General features: G+C 36.0%; 1 protein-coding gene across 8 annotated transcripts in view; it reads left to right on the top strand.

The window, feature by feature from the left end:
- EVI5 (ecotropic viral integration site 5) overlaps positions 1–14,756 on the top strand; it is a 72,728-nt gene that overhangs the window by 30,415 nt on the left and 27,557 nt on the right. For 6 of the 8 annotated variants that reach the window (XM_021526204.3, XM_021526183.3, XM_021526192.2 and 3 more), the window contains 6 exons: positions 291–437; positions 6,560–6,694; positions 8,733–8,873; positions 9,395–9,553; positions 11,114–11,260; positions 13,957–14,052. In XM_021526204.3, the coding sequence (XP_021381879.2) occupies positions 291–437; positions 6,560–6,694; positions 8,733–8,873; positions 9,395–9,553; positions 11,114–11,260; positions 13,957–14,052 (825 nt within the window). The remainder of the gene's footprint in view (positions 1–290; positions 438–6,559; positions 6,695–8,732; positions 8,874–9,394; positions 9,554–11,113; positions 11,261–13,956; positions 14,053–14,756) is intronic. The other 2 variants (XM_021526212.3, XM_077785447.1) reach the window with 1 other exon arrangement.

The following is a 14,756-nucleotide window of genomic DNA, read 5'->3' as shown; positions in this document are numbered from 1 at the left end:
ACAATTAAATCGAATATTGTGAACGTCAATCTGTGCATGTACAACTGAGTAATAATGCATGAAAGGAATTTTACTGAATGCAAGTACAAAACTGTGCTTGCTAAATGGATGCTAAACTTTGTAATAAAGTACTAAAGCAGCTGTTTAGTACTACTTGGTCCTAAAATTTCTACCAATTGTACTCTGTGCTGTTTGCAAAACCAATCTGATTAAAAAAAAGCTATGCATCACAAAGGCAGTTTTCCTTGGATTTGTCATCAAGTGCTTAAAAAAATAAATTATGTCCTAAGGGACAAGTGACAAGGGCCCAGGAGGCTGAGGAAAACTACCTCATAAAACGGGAGCTGGCCACCATCAAACAGCAGAGTGATGAGGCCAATACTAAACTGGAGCAAGCTGAGAATACCATCAGGGAGCTCCAGCAACAGCAGCAATGGGTAAGGAGCCTGGCAGCACATCATCTCATTTTTTACCCTCACATGTGTTTATTTTTCCTCATCATTATATGACATGGTCTCTGTGCTGTCTTTGTAAACCCCTGTTCATTGTGATTTGCATTCTTAAAATTACCCAAATTGGATTAAATGAAATTTCACTCTGTTCTACTGATAGATGAGATTCATAACCCTGGATAGGTGCAAGTTATGAGTCAATTAAAAAAAACTGAACAACATATCCACAATGAAACACACCAAGCAAAAAACTAAAAAAAACCCAAAACCCTTCCACCACAAAAAAAATACTAACAAGAAAACCACACATATGAACTCTGATAGCTCTGAATGCTAAGAATCTAGTCATTGCAAGTTGCGTCACTCTGAATATTCAAATTTGAGAATTGATTCACAGTGCCCTTACCTAGTGCATAATTTAAGTCAGTTTCTTTCATGTTAATGTTTCTTCTGTGTACCCATATTTGTTTTCTTCCAAGTATACTTAAATTTACTGCTTGCTGAAGTAGAAGAGTATCATCCCTGATTTTGGAACTACAGAACTTGATTAAAAAGTATGGGTTTATGTGCATATGGAGAAGGAAAATAAACTTTAGTAGCCTTTTATGATGCTGTATTTGTGTGCACTCTGTGTTTTAGGTAGTAAAATGTTCAAGACTTCTGACTGTTGCTGTAACACTGAAGTTACTTTCCCTAAGACACTTGAAGTGCTCAGTATCTTCTCTTTGGGGGGACAGGGGGAAGCATTTTAGCATCTTCACTTGCTGAATAAACTGTGCGTTACTAGTGTTGATGTGAATGTCTTCGTATTGTTTTAAATCACTGGTATCCAAGTACTTGTCTGGAGTTGGGAATTTCAGGTGTATGAAATACAGCTTACTAGAACTAAGTATATTGCATCTCCTTACCAGGTTTCTTAATGTCAGTATGGCAGTTTGTTTTACATGCCTTCCACCACAGCTCTAGAAATACCTGTCTCATTGGAAGGTAAAGATGACATTTACTGTTAGACTGAAAAGAAATCACAACTTAAATGCAACATTCTAGAACTAGTTTATTACATCTGTTTAATGTGTTTCAGTGTAAAAAAGATACATATTTTAGAATAGTTGTAAGAAGTGATTAATGAGCTGTTACTCTCTCATGTGAAATACTGCTTTATATAGAACTTGAACAATTTCTTTAGGGGGAAAAATATGAAGAAATTATGATTAGCAAGATGGGAATGGTCTAGTAATGCTTTCCAACACTTTTAGATATGAATCTTTCAAGTGAAATACAATGAGAAGCATTATAGACATTTGGATATCCAGCTGTTTTATCCAGCTGTATTGTCTGATTACAATAGTATACACACCTTTGGAATGTATTTTTTAGAGGCATCCATGTTAATGACCTGCATGCAATTAAAAGTTATTAGAAGACCAAGACACTATATTTATTTATTTGTTAATTGGTGGGAATATGACTTTTAAAGCTAATGCCTTTATGCTGAGGACCTTATCAATGATGGGGAGGCCTGACAGGCTGCCTAGGTATAGGAACTGATCCCGTGCAAAACCTTAGATAACTGTGGATTGCAAATGTGGCTGGGTTGGAGCTGTGAGTGCAGACAACTGGTTAATTACTGCAGGAGTGGAGAGTAAGTTAAATTATGACCACACTTCCTTCTTTCCATGCTTGCAGCATTGTTTTCCTCTGCTTAATCGTGAACATGGCTATAGGAAGTTGTCTATGTGTGTGGCACTGAGAATGTAAATCCATATCGTTATAGACAGATTTGTGCCTAATAATAATACTTGTGTTGGCTTATTCTGAATTGCAAGGAATAGCACTGTGGCTTTAAGACCCACCAGAATCAGACAACGGGGTGGAAGTGGTAAAATGGTTTAAAAGTGAGGAGCATTTGCTGGATCCTGTCCTTTAACTGTTTCCAAGGTTGGGAGTGGGAGCAACAAATGCAAGCAGCTGCGTGCATTTAGGGCGCCACCTGGTGGGAATGCATGGATTTGTTTGGAATGTTGACCTTTTACACTGGTTAAGTTTTTGCCACTTGCTACTGCCAGTAGCTTTGTTCTTGGCAATCCTCTTTTTCAGTATTGTCTTGCGAGTGTCTACTTTAATGTTTTCTTCTCTATTTCAGCTTTGTTTATTGTTAACAAAAATGATTGCACTGTAAACTTGTAAATCACTGCATAGTTTCTGTGCTTATGTAAAGATACAGCATCTATTGTATATATTTTATCATCTACATCTTTCTCAGTCTTGAATTGTCTGTTTCACCATGATAAAAAACTGTAATGTTTGGATATGAATCTCCGAATAGAACTGCCTAAGGGTACTTACAACAGCCTCTTCTGAACAACAGTGTGGGATTAAAAAAAACCCCACTGTTTTGTTGGTAGCAAAAAATTATCAAAACCGTAGTATTTCTAAGAAGGTTAACATATCCTTTGTAAAAAGGTTATGCATTTGTATTTGAGTATTATCGAGGGTTTATGCTATCTGTTCTATGAGATTGGATAGTATAGGTTGGATGGCTTAAGGGTAAGTATTGAAAGTACTTACTGGATTTGTGTCTGAAGAAATTCTCCCCTGCAGCACTTTTGAATACAGAGATGGGTAGAGGAGTATTCTTTTGATCAAAGCCCAACATCAGAAGCCCAAATTACATACAAGTTTATTTTTTCCTGTGCTAAACTATTTATGGGGAGTTTTTAGTTGAACCAGAAAGACTTCATTATGAAGTGTGGAGTCTTCTTAAAGAGGTAATCATTATACTAACGAATGATACTAATCTCTCTTTGGCTTGTCTGGTCTTTAAATGTGGAAGCTTGCCAAAGGCAAGTCATGGTGTGTTACCAAGTGGTTAAGAGGAAGGTGGCTTCTTCCTCATACTGCTGGTAAATCAAGAACTGCATAGAGGAAGTTTTGCCTGACGTGAAGGAAATGCAGAGTTTTCTTTTGAGGCATGCTAAGAGCAATGGTATTTGAGCAATTAGGGGAAAGGGTAATCAGCCTGTTGTAAGTTACTCCTGAGAATTATGTGCTGAAGGTTTTATTCTCTGTTCTTTTCCCCCTTGTGTTTCTAAATGAAAAGGGTAGCTCCTTGCTGGATGTAAACACCTCCAGAATGCAAATCTTGTCTTTCCCTGTGACATTGTAATTGTCAGTGATTACCCAGTTCATCAGTCTGAATGCTTTAAAATTGAATCTGATAAACTGGAGGCTAATCAAGCTAAAATTAGTTCGCATCTTATTTTTAAATAGGCTCTTCAGCTATATTATGTGAAGATAGAATTTTAATTGACTAAGCATTCAGATGGAAGCATATGCATTTTGCAAGGTAATTTATAGCGATGTATTTGGTTATTGTTACAGCAACTTCATAATGCATAGTTTCTTTTCAGGAACTCATGCTAAAATGATTGATAATAATTAAGAATGCAGTAATTGATACTGGAAATATATGCTTTTTAATGAGTGTTGCAACTTGATGGAAGACTTCACTTTATTTTGCAGTATACTTTCCTAATACTGTGTTCTGATTTGCAACAAAAAAGCAAAAAATAAGAATACTGTATTTAGGGAAGTACTACAGTTAGTGCTTAAATGTGTAAACAAAGTTAGCTGGGAACTGCTGAATCATCTGTTAATTGCTCTTCAGTATAGTGTACTGGAGAAACATTGTGTAATTATATCTGTCATCAGCCAAAATAATATTTGGTATGGTTATGTTTAAGAAAAGTTATATGAAGCCCAGCAAGGACTTGTTTCTTTCAGAATTAAATGGCTGTGGAACTACAGTTTTAGTCCTTTATATTACTTCTATCTCTTCAACATAGGAAAGAAAGTGTTACTGTGGTTAAAATGTTTGGTGCCTGAAAGTCTGTATTTGTGCTGTGGCTTTTGTCAGAAATTCTAGGGCTTAAGGCAAATATATAAAAGCAGATCTTTTTCCTGCAGTCAATTTAAAAGTAGTTTTCAAACGCTGTTTTAGCTATAAACTTGTGTTACTTTTATATATTAAATTATCAAAATTGTGCTTTGTTTTACTAGGTAGCAAAATGCACAACTTCTAGTTTGTGAATCTTGATTTCTTCAGTCTTTTGATCTTGGCTGTAGTTTTTTGTGTATCAAGACTTGATTTAGAGTTTGTTGTGGCTAAGTAGATAAGTACTCTTAACATATTCCTTAGGCAGGCAAAATCTAAAGACAGATTTAAAGAAGGCATGGTTCATGCTTGAAACTGGATTAATAACTTTTCTTACATTCTCCATTACTAATTATTTGATAAACATCAATTAGATTTTTATACAATACACTTACATTATTGTAAAATCAGCAGGTTCTTCAAATCTGCTGTGTTCTCTCAATGTCCTGGAGAACACTGCATTTGTATTCATTCTGTATGTATCACAGCCAGGAATCTAGAATATGAAATGTAGAGTCCATCTAAGTTGCTCTGTGTGTCATGGGATGGACCTGTACAAACAACCAGGGAATCAAAAAGAGTGGTTGCTTCTTCTCTGTCCCTGCATGGTGTTACATATGGTACTTGTGTTGCTACATGAGGTGAAGCAACTGTAGAAATGAATTAGCATTGTTCACCATCCTCTTCCTTACACTCAAATCAGGTCTGCCTCCACCGCTTGCAGAGGCAAGAACACTGTGTGGGTTGAAAATAATAGGAATTCGATTAGTATTGTATTAGGGGAAAATTAGTATTCACGTACAAGGATCATACTGTGTCTGTGTTCCATGTGTGTTCAGGTGCACACAGTATGCACTGACACTAAAAACTGCCTGCCTGAGCTGCCTTTGCCTTTTAATGCTTTGTACATATCCCCTCCATTACAGCTTCCTGTAGGCACATATATACAAGAAATATAGTAACACTAAGAGTAGAGTGTACATTTTGAATTTGGATTGTACTGCAAGTCTTGACAAAAGGTTTAATTGGCATGCAGAAATATAAAAGCAAATGAGAAAAATTCCTTGGCCATATAGTTACATTAAATCCTTGTTTTGTCCTGTTTGCCTTTTATTTGTACATAAAAAGTCAGGGAGTGTCACACCCTAACAGAAGCCTGTGGAATTGAAGACTTCCATTCATTTTTTTACTGTTTTTTAGATGCAGAAAACTAAATTGTTTGATGCAAACATAATGTAAGACACAGCTGTATCTTTAGTATAATGAACAAGCTTTAAAAAAACTGAATCTATGAATCCAAGCATAGTACTTATATTTCACAATGTAGTTAATGACACCAAAAATATATTATTTTCCTCTAAATGTGATTTTCAGGGTAGCTATGTAAATACAGTAACTAAACAACTATGGTTTGAGGATTTCAGCACCCACTTTTTTCTTCAATCAGAAATTTAAAGGCTGATTTAGGTTGGTGTTGCCTATCAAGCAAGTCTGACAATCTGTCAAACTGCCAAGTCATTTTGAAGTGACCCAGGAAAGAAATAATATGTATTTTTTTACTATTTATTGGGAGGAAAAGTTAAGAGAGTCTTTTGAATAAGTGCTTCAGTTGGATATATCTGAATCTCGGAAGGAATATCTAGAGTGTGAGCAAATGAGACCCAAGAGGTGGAGTAAAGAAAAGAGCAAACTAAAGTAATTGTGCATTGCAGCATATGTAGTTTTATTTTAAAACCAAGATTATGGAAGGATTCTGTTGAATTGGAGTTCAAGTTAACAAGGATTGGGTGATAATTGTACTAACCTTGTAATCAGTTAGTCTTTCCCAAACATCTTTTTCTGCAGATCACAAAATAATCAGATTGTTTTAGAATCTTTCAATTTGGTTGACAATGAGAGAAAAGTGTGAGTTGCTCCTTGTCAGTACTTGTAGGGGGGTCTCAGTTTTGTCAGACACATTTGACTGTGTGGAGGTGCAGTTGTTTAAGAGGCAGAACAGTAGGGATATGTTTGTCAGCAGTCTGGATTGACATTAATAGACTTGTATATGGTAAGCACTTACGCTGGTACCCTTGATACTAAACATTTGAATGTACTTGTCCCACCAAATCTGGTATATAAAACCCCTTTCAAACAATACCTCATACTAAACATATTTCTGCAAACTTTGTAGCATAAATGCAGTTCACGATACAGTGAAGACTTTGTGCTACAGCTGGAAAAAGAGCTGGTCCAAGCCAGGCTGAGTGAAGCAGAATCCCATTGTGCCCTGAAGGAGATGCAAGATAAAGTTCTAGAGATGGAAAAGGTAAATCAAACCAGGACCCTCTATATAGAACAGCACTAGAAACAGACTACAGGTCCCTGTCATTCCTAGCAGAACTGTGCTCTAGAACCTTCTCTTCTGTGCTTCTGTGATTGCAAGATGCTTTTCAAACCTGAAAGTACGACAATAAAACAAAGGTCTGCTTGCACTAGGAAAGATTTGTGAATAACTGATCACTTTTCTTCTATTCCTGAGGCCTGCTGTAGTGGAAAGATTTGGATTCTGGTGAAGTCCTGACAGGAAACATCAATTGTTTAAAAATTATATCCTGCAACAAGAGCTTTGGACTTAGAGTGAGCATTGAGATGATGTGAAACTAAATAGTTTGGAAGGGGAAGAAGAAAGGGCTCAATAATTACCATTCCCATGCAATTATGGACAAGGACAGAATCTCTTATCCTTTCACTGCTCAGTATCAGAATTTCTACTGCTTTTTGGGTGCCATGCTAGCTTGTAATTTATTGATGCCAGAGTTCAAGCTGTACTCAAACCTACTGTCAAATATTTTCCTTTATTTGAAGCAAAATTTAACTGCAAGATAAAATAGCAGAAAAAAAAAAACTCAACCAAGAAACAATAACTGACCTGGTATAAAGCATGTTTTTCAGATCCTGTTGTACTGACTTTGGAATTAGTTTCCTTAGGAAATTTTTATGAGCTATATACCCAGGCTTTGGCTAGAACTTAGGAGCTAATTAGATGAACCCACTGGAGTCAAGATTTATTTTTCAGTGATCTGATGGGCTTAGTATTAGTAGTGTGGTAGTTTTTACTGTATTGACCATTGGTAAAAATTCAGGATATAAAGTACTTTTCAAAATTCAGGAGACTAATCTTCATCAGCATGGAGACAGCATACAATGAAAACTTATCTGTGAATAAAAACTGGACACAAACTCAGACATACAGTAATATTTCAGTCTGTCATGATGAACTTATGCTCATGAGAAAGTGGCTGAAGTGAACTCTCTCAAATTCCTCCAGTATAGCTCTTTACTGCTGTAAGATGAGTCGTGCAATCTGGGGAGGTTCTGCTGAATAACCCGAGACTTGCATGGCCACAATGACAGTGCCATAAATATTCAGAAACATACCCTCTCATTTCCTTTATTTACCAATACTTAGATCCCAAAATTCCCATTGAATGCTAATCAGTGGCTGTTGTGCTGTGTTCTGTTAATGTTAATCAGGTGCTTTACTCAACTCTCAAGAAAACCTGACAACTGTCCCAGTATTATACATCTGCAAGAACACTTGATTTTGTTGAAAACATCTATGGGGAAATAAAGTAGAAAGTGATGAAGAGCAGTTCAGATTTGAATATTTGGTGACCAGTGATTTGTTGTAGGGATATTGTAGACATTTTCTTCCCCTCTTGTTTTTCTCCCATATTTCCATTATTAGAATTTCATCTGTTTTGCTTTTCCTGGTGTTTTCATGTTTTCTGCTTGGCCTTCTCTCACCTTTCTGATCTTTCCTTATGTGTCTTGCACTTTCATCTCTAAGACCTCTTGACTGGTTGTTGTTTATAAATATTAACAGATGCTTCCTTTGTCAGCATTTCTGTTCTCCTTTTCAAAGGCTGATAACCTACTTCCTAAAAAATGAATTTCCATTTATTATTTTTCCTGTAAACCTGTAAAGTTACAGCTTTAAAGTGTAATTTCAGTTCCTTGTTGCTTTACTTTTTATCAACTAGATCAAAACCTTTCAAATTACTCTCCATATTTTGATGGTGTGTTCAAATATTGTAAATGTAATCTTTTGTTAGGGATACCATTCAGGGAAATCTTGAAGTCAGAATACCTAGAACTACTACCTTATAAATTTTTTTTTGTAGCTGGCAGTTGGAAGTTATTTATACACACTCACGATATGCAGAAGCTTAGATTTTTTGATGATTTTTAATTTGTGCATTTTTAAAGTTTTCATAGTTATTACATATCTATGTTCTTAGACTGGATTTCACTGAGCACAATTTTATTCAAATACATATTTAAGAGAATGCTCCTTGTTGCAGAGGAACAGCTCCCTCCCTGATGAGGAAAATGTTGCCAGACTACAAGAAGAACTGATCGCAGTAAAATTAAGAGAAGCAGAATCTTTGATGGGTCTCAAAGAACTAAGGCAGCAAGTCAAAGATTTGGAGGAACACTGGCAGGTATGGGTAGCAATACACTTTTATGAATTTTTGTTTTCAATGATGAAGCGTAAAACTATAAAATTTGGAGATACTGAGATCAAGTAGAAACTAATGGTTACGGATCAAACTGCTGAGGTGAGAAGATCCTTAAACTCAGCTGTTAAAAGACAACTTCAAAAGTATGTTAGAAATTGGTGCCTAGTTGTTATAGATGGCAGAGGGCCTGTGCTACCAGCTAACTGTGACAGTAGGAGGGAAATACCTGGTCAGTACTCCTAATTTGCTGCATGTTTAAAAGGGCTAGAAATAGACAGAAGTCTCAGGATATACTTGCAATGCACTGACTTAATGTAGTTGGGAATGAATTGGTTCAGTTTTTTAATTCTGTTCTTAAAACCAGTAAGTTTCCATGGGTTTCTAGCTTTTAGGCTCAACAGGGGAACTGTAGCTATTTGTCCTCATATAACTGAGACCTTAAATGAAGTAGGGAAACACCAGGAATGATCAGGCATTACCAGCAAAACCATGTGTTTTTCTAGCGTCATCTAGCTCGTACCACTGGCCGATGGAAAGATCCTCCCAGAAAAAACGCAGTGAATGAGCTACAGGATGAGCTGATGACAGTGCGGTTGAGAGAAGCAGAAACTCAGGCTGAGCTGAAAGAGACCAAACAAAGAATGATGGAGGTGGAGACACAGGTACATTATTGAACACTAGGATGTGTGACTTGAGCTGGATGCTGGCAGTTTGACAAATGGTAGATACCTGATGATGATCTTCACTATCTACAGGCAGCACTTCAGTTCCAAAATGTGGGATGTCTTTGCTTCTGTTAGATGGGGATGGGAGAATCTAGTCCATACAGTTCAATTTTAATGTTTCCTCTTTAATCTTTTTCAGGACTATACTTCCTGAATTTCTAATTGGGGTTAGTTGATAGACACTGAATGTGTGTGCATCTTAAGTCAATAAATTTTAACGGGTGTAATAACAAGAAAAGTATGTTTAAGGTGTTTTAAATTTCATAAATCTAATTGGCAATTCTGATAATAGGAATGTTTAGATGGCAGTATGTACTTTCTTGTGGTGACATTGGTGATTCACTGTGGACTCAGCAAAGCAGCTGTGTATTGGTCAGAGTTTTTTAGCACGAGGTTTGCCTTTAATGGGCCAGAATAGAAAAGCATGGGTTACACCTGCTGAAGTTTGTGCAGAAAATACAATCATACCTTGACTACCAAGATTCTTCTTGTGTAGCTAGGGAATAAGTTGCTAAGCTCCTGAAATGAAAAGGCACTGAAGTGGCGAGTTCACATTGTATTAGTAAACTTTCACTCAAGTTAATAGACATAATGTGCTGATGATTGAGAAGGATTTGTAAGAGGTTTCTAAGAAATCTTCCCATGAAATACCTGCTAAATGTTACTTTTAAAAAGAGATTATGCACCCAGAAAACTAAACGAACAACAGCTTTACTTGAAACTGTCAGCAATTCCAGAAACCAGGATAGCATGTAAGGATGTGCTATTGAAGACAGATTAACCAACTGCAAGGCATAGGAAGGCTTCTTTCTGACAGAGGCACCACTTCGTCTATACCAACTGAACACGTTTCCTCTTGCCTTACCTTTTAAAAATGTCACTGACGTGTCAGTATGTTTTTGGTCAGTAGGGGGCGGAGAGATACTGCTGTTTGGCTCACGTGTATTCAGGTACTTCTCACTTCAGTGTTCCATAGAGTCTTTGTATGTGCTTAGGCTGTTCAGCTGTCGTCTGAGAAGAATGCCATTCTCCTGGTACAGTGTGCACAGCTTCAGGGACAAATGCTGTGACTTGTAGTTATGCACTGATCTCAACTAAGGTGCCATGTTGCTTTCAGGAATTCAATGGACAGGGAAATGTGCACAGTATTTTTGACATACCTGATCTTTCCTGGATGCATAATGTAGTTGGGAATACAAGTTCACAAAATCTGCCTTACCTAGGCAAGAAATTGGGAAAACAGATCTACTGAAATGTGGTGGAGCTTTGCAATAATGTTCTTAAAACGAGTCATCTGTTTAAGAACAATTTGAATATCCTAGTGATAAAATGTCATGCAGTCTCTTCTGATTACACATGGAAAACTCTGAATGCTTTTTATAAAAAGTTTTTTATGGTAAATCATCTCTAAGTCTGTTTTGTCAGACTTCAGGGAGTTAGATTCATATCCTTTCCTTAACATGTATTTTGTTTCCTTTTTTGGGTCATAAATTTCAGAATCAGATCAATAGTAATCACTTACGAAGGGCAGAGCAAGAGATTGCCAGCCTACAGGAGAAAGTGCAGTATCTTTCTGCACAGAACAAAGGACTTCTGGCTCAGTTGAATGAAGCAAAGCGTAGACAAGCAGAGATTGAATGCAAGGTAAACGACATCCTGAAAAGAATATTTATGTGCTAATATATATACACATTTTAGTCTTGTCTGCCATTATTGGATAAAATAGTGTCTTAACTGAGAAGCATAAATCATAAAACCAGATTTCTTTTTACTGATTTTGACAATATCATTTTGAATTTACCATCTCACAAAAACCACTTGAGGTTTTGACACAGCTGCTTCTTTGTGGTCCCATGAAGATAAACATTTACTTCAGAGCATGGGCACTCTTCAACAACAAACTCTTCAGGTTTTCTTTTTTCTTACTGTCTTGCCAGTTCCATTTGTTTCTAATGGGATTTGAATGTACAGTGCTGCAAAGAAGTAACTTCTGCTGACTCATCAAACTCCATCACAAGCCTTTAGGAAAAAAGACACTGAATCTTAACTAGAAGAAATTGCTTCTACTGACTTTCTTGTTTGCCATAACCTCTGGTTTCCTAAGTACTATTTTTTTAATGCTGAGATTAATTTTACTGATTTTTTAAAATAATCATAATCTTGGTGATGCCTTTTTCATATAACCCATAACTTTGTTTGATGAATTTTTGATACTGAAGGTGCTCATTAATCTTTAAAATTGAGGATTGAGACTGTGTAGTCAATATTCTGGTTTTACATCGACTATATAAAGAGCAGTATGTCTTTAACCTGATTAATGAGTTAGTACACATAAGTATTCTCACTGGGATAATACATTTGTAGAACAATGTTCTAGCATGGGCTAGAGAAAAGTGTGACAGTAATAGAGCACCAGTCATACTCTTTAGAGATTCTGTGAAATTCTGAAAGCAGCTATGGTGAAGAGCCAGTGAAGTATCTTCACTGATATACACTAACATTAGATCCTGAAACTTGTTTTGCAGCTAATAGAAAAAGATTACAATTTACACTGTAAGATGTTTTACAAGTAATATTTGATTATATATCAAAAACAGCAACAGTTATTCCTGATCTCTGTTAACTGATATTGGATTATTTTTTTCTTCTGTTTTTTCAAGTTGTTTGAAATCATGCTCTAGTTTTATTTTTGTCTTGGCTAGGTAGCAATATTTCTACTGTCTCAAAAAGTATCTATTTGGATTTTCAACTCCAAATATATGAATAATAAACTGGTATCTTATTTCAGGAGCTTGTATTTTTCTTTTAAAAGATATCTTGAAATGCTTAAACAGAAATTAAATTTTTTGTAGCCGGTTGCATCTCATACCACCTGTACAGCAACTGGTTTTGCCACAGGTGTGTATTGTTATGTTTTTCTCTTTTTATCTGGCTACTTCTTCTACAGCAAGGACTCAATTTCAATTTTTTTCTTGAAACTCACCACTGATCTTTCAAATCAGCTGTGCTTAAGAATTTGCAATTTAGGATTTGTGCCCCCACCCAATCTTGTCTTTCCTACCATATCACCTCCTGTGGTAATTATTGAGAATATGCTCTGTTTCAGAGATAAAGCATCAGTGCCATCTTGAGTAGCACTATTGACTCATCTCTGATACCAAAGTCAAACCAAGCCAGTCTTTCCTTCAGCTTTCAGTTAAATACATGCAATCCTGTGGACTTGTCGGTTTGGCTTCATTTGAGCAATCATGCAACAGAATTTAGCAAGAATAGCTAAACTTTGTCTAGCACATGATAGATTTCTCTGAAATGGGCTCCACTGATTAGAAATGCAGTTAATTGGGTCCTGTAGATTATAAACCTCCATTAGAGGAATATTTTAAAAAGAACCAAAACCAAACCAACAGCATGTTTAGAAGTAGCTACTATGGATAAGCTTTGACATGTTTGATTTTTATCTCAACTGTACTGTCTAATGAAGAGTGTTTGAGTACTGTTTGTTTGAAGCACACATTAAAATAACAGTACTGGAACTGATTTGCAGTAAATACAGTTCAGTTACACCAGTCTGCTAGAAAAGTAGGTGTAATCTGTCTCTCCCCTAGAGATGTTTGCTCTTCAGCTGATAGTATTGCTCACTAATTATCTACCACTGCTTTCTCTCTGTGGTACCAGGCTGCTGACAATATAATGTTGTTTTGTACTCTGAAGCCTTGAGGACTTGCCTCATGAAACAGGACATTTCTTTCTCTCTTTTTCAGACTCAAATTACCTATAATTTATAGACAGACTTGTAGGTTAAACTTACAGTGAGAGGCTGATTTTAGGTTATGTGCATTAGTATTTTATTCTGAAATGTCTTTGTTATATACTGTGACTAAGATAGCTGGACTAAATGAGAATGCTTTTGTATTTATTTTTTTTATTTTTTAGGACAAAAGAAATTATAAGATAACGCTTGTGTAGCTTTGTTGTTTCTCTATATATAAAGTACAAAATTAAAGCATGAGCTGGTTTCTTTTATAATGTAGTTTCTTTTTTTAAATTTACGGTATAATATTTCTGGAAAACAAGACAGTTGTTTTCTGGATCTTGAAACTGATAACAGCAAGTTTTCAAATCTGCACAGATTTTTTTTTTTTAGATTACTATAGTTTAGAGTTTAAATTATATTTTTACATATTCCTCCTATGGGTTAAAATTAAATCAGAGTTCTTTAGAATAGTGGTAGTTTGCAGAGCAGTGTATTAAGTTTTCTCAGGATTTTGGATAAAAGCAGTGCATAGTCTTTAATCAGCTAAAACTGGTACTAGTTAGCTCCCATTTCTGCCTTTTTCCAGAGTAAAGAAGAAGTGATGGCAGTACGGCTCCGTGAGGCAGACCGCATTGCAGCTGTGGCAGAACTCCAGCAGCATATTGCTGAATTAGAAATCCAGGTAACAAGTGATGGCATTAAATGTGAAACTTGATACTGATTAGATTTTGTACTTTGTGTGTTTTTTGCTTCCTCTACCGTGTTTCTTCATTAGCCTACTGTGAATACAAGACACTGCTTTGCCAAGTGGGATAATGCTGTATTGCTGAATTCCTGTACAAGCTAAACCTTAGATCTGACTTGGGCATATACTTGTGAGCTGTTAATAATTCCTTCTATACAAATACCATTTACTCTTTTTAACTCTGATTTCTGTTTTTTTTTCTTGTAATTGGTACTTTTTGCCAATTAATAGATGAGATTGAAAACATCCTCTGTCTAAAAAAAGATGTATACAATTTTGATTCCAGCAACCATTTTTTTTTCTATGCTTTCTCTTCTGCTATGATCCATGTTGAAGGATTTATTGTAAAACTCTTACTCCCTTGGAACCAGAAATATTTACTGCTCCCATGTCACTGTAGGATCTCGAGATGCATCCTTTGGCCTCTCTGTTGTTCCTTACACTTTCAGTTGCTTTTGGAGCTTTCACAGTCCCATGAACTTGCTGCTCCCTTGTTGAGAAAACCAAAGATTGCTGTGCTTTGTTTTCTTGGCTCTGAGAAATCATGTCTTACTATAGTCTGACCTTTCTATAATCATATTATACTGTTGTCCTATCTGAATTCTGATGCTAAGATTTTCTTGGTTATTTTTACTAAGTTA

This window comes from Lonchura striata, chromosome 9, assembly GCF_046129695.1.
Source record: "Lonchura striata isolate bLonStr1 chromosome 9, bLonStr1.mat, whole genome shotgun sequence".
Taxonomy (NCBI): Eukaryota; Metazoa; Chordata; class Aves; order Passeriformes; family Estrildidae; genus Lonchura; species Lonchura striata.
The sequence above is the reverse complement of the archived record's forward strand: the minus strand, read 5'-3'. Positions and strand labels throughout refer to the sequence as shown.